The sequence below is a fragment of the Octopus sinensis genome, linkage group LG30 (assembly GCF_006345805.1).
Source record: "Octopus sinensis linkage group LG30, ASM634580v1, whole genome shotgun sequence".
NCBI lineage: Eukaryota > Metazoa > Mollusca > Cephalopoda > Octopoda > Octopodidae > Octopus > Octopus sinensis.
In genome coordinates, this window is record NC_043026.1 from 6,537,228 (window position 1) to 6,539,727 (window position 2,500).

The following is a 2,500-nucleotide window of genomic DNA, read 5'->3' on the forward strand; positions in this document are numbered from 1 at the left end:
CTGTTGTGCAATGCACATCCAATGAAGAATACTGGATTCAAGCCTTCACAGCCTGTGTTTCGCTGCCAGGTAACACGGCTGTTCTTTTCTACTTTAGGCTCAAGGCCCGAAATTTTTAGGGAGTGGGGGGTGGAGTCGATTAGATCAACCCCAGTACACAACTGGTGCTTAATTTATCGACCCTGAAAGGATGAAAGGCAAAGTAGACCTTGGCAGAATTTGAACTCAGAATATAAAGACAGACGAAATACTGCTAAGCATTTTGGCCAGCTCGCACACAGGCATCACACAATCTGCTTTTCACTCTGAGGGAGAGGCCCTTTGTTACCAACAATGGCAGAAGCTCTCTGAATTTATTCTAGCAGCTACACTCTGAGAGCATCCACCTACACTGCTGACTTGGTCACCTAGATCATGAAAGCTATCAACTACTTCCAGGTATCCCCACCTGGCATTTCATGGAGTCTTTTCTGTATATTTCTAGTGTTTATTCTACCTGTGCATCTGCCACACACAAAGACTATTAACCTTCCTCAGATACTACTCCACCTCTTACATGTCCATAGCTTGCACCAGGTACACCTTATGGATTTTCTACCTTCACCTTTCCTACAAATCATGCAGGGCCATCTACCTGAAGGGATTTGTGATTTGTCCTCTTTCCTAATTACAAAGATTTTGGTTTTTGCTAAATTAAATCTAAAGACCTTTGATTCCAGACCATGCCTCCACACCTGAAATTTATTTCTCCAGTTAAACAAGAACCATGTCCCCTTAACCAGGGTTAAACAGCAGCATTTCTTTCACAGGGCTAACCTGAGGTTAAATATGGACAACTACGTTTTCTTTAGCAGCAGAGCTAACCAGAGGTTAAACAACATTCCTAGGTTAACTTAAGGTAAAACAACAGCACTTCCTTTACAGGGCCAACCTAGGGTTAGACAACAACCACTACGTCCTCTTAATCAGGGTTAACCTAGGGTTACATACGGACACCCATATTCAACAGGAACAACCTTGGGTTTAATAACAACCACGTCTTTTTAGCCAGGCGGCTAACTTACTGTTAGACAAGAGCACCTTCTTCATAGGGCTAACCTGGGGTTAGACAAGGAAAACCATCTTTTATTTACCAGGGTTTAACCTGGGGTTAAATAAAGACAACGCTGTGTTAAACAAGAACCACGTCCTCTTAACCAGGGCTAACTTACTGTTAGACAAGAGCACCTTCTTCATGGGGCTAACCTGGAGTTAGACAAGGAAAAACCATCTTTTATTTACCAGGGTTTAACCTGGGGTTAAATAAAGACAATGCTGTGTTAAACAAAACCACGTCCTCTTAACCAGGGCTAACTTACGGTAGACAACAGCACCTTCTTCATAGGGCTAACCTGGGGTTAAACAAGAACCACGTCCTCTTAATCAGGGCTAACTTACGGTTAGACAACAGCACCTTCTTCATAGGGCTAACCTGGGGTTAAACAAGGACAACAACAAAGAGTGCAAGGACAACAGGGGCAAGAACAAGAATAATGGCTATTGCAGCTGTCTGAAAAGAAGAAATCAAATATGAAGAAATTACAGACTTACTTTTAACTTTGCCAAACGAACCGACACCCAGAGTATCACCAAGCAAGTAACTTCCTATTTTAGCTTGAGCTACCTGCGACTGGGAACTCTTTTCCGCCATGATTCTTCCCCCAAAACCCGAAAATCCAAACCTTCAAAGCTGTCCTGCTTCTGTTGACCTTTACTCCAAGGTAGACGTGAGCAAGCACAGGAACACAACACTGAAATCACGTCGTATTTATACTGGCTTGCCACTCACTAGTATGGTAGCACAGGACGGACAGAATAACCTGTTTCGTTTCAGCCCGGTTTTCGATCTGACCTGATGGGATTGAATCGGATTGTATGAAATCTAAACTGATATTTAAATTACTTTAAATGAAATAATATATGTATTATTTTATTTAATTAATTAATCAATTAATTAATTATTTAGCAAAAGCTTTAAAATGTGTGCAGTCTAACAATTATGTGTTACTTATAGTAATTTACTAATACGGTGGCCCAGAAAGACTGAAAAATTAGTTCGTCTCGGACTAATAAATCGACTTCGTGTTAAGGCTATGATGTAAGAGATGTTGAGCCGTTGAGCGAATCATCATTTCTGACCACGATAAGGAAAAAACTATGGGATAGAATTACACAATGGCCATAATTACGTTCTCTGTGATCAAGAAATTAATATAGCTCTGTCAGGCCGAAATGACCGACGTATAATATATATATGTATATTTATATATAGTATACGTGATATAAAACTTTGACTTTGACATGAAGAAAATAAAACACGGGGATATTGAATGATATAAATAAGAGTAGAAGTGTGAAATGTCGCCAAAGGCGAAGATAAAAACACCGTTCTGTAAGTTTGGGGATAAGTTTTGTACACACACACACACACACACGCACGCGCATGCATGCATGCACGCAC

At 40.6% G+C, this 2,500-nt stretch overlaps 1 protein-coding gene across 1 annotated transcript in view; it reads right to left on the reverse strand.

Annotated features, from left to right (window-relative positions):
• Positions 1-1,888, reverse strand: part of LOC115226336 (5'-AMP-activated protein kinase catalytic subunit alpha-2) — a 31,637-nt gene extending 29,749 nt beyond the window's left edge. The window contains exon 1 of the mRNA XM_029797335.2: positions 1,591-1,888. Within this exon, the coding sequence (XP_029653195.1) occupies positions 1,591-1,690 (100 nt within the window). The 5' untranslated portion in view covers positions 1,691-1,888. The remainder of the gene's footprint in view (positions 1-1,590) is intronic.
• Between the last annotated feature and the right edge of the window lie 612 nt (positions 1,889-2,500).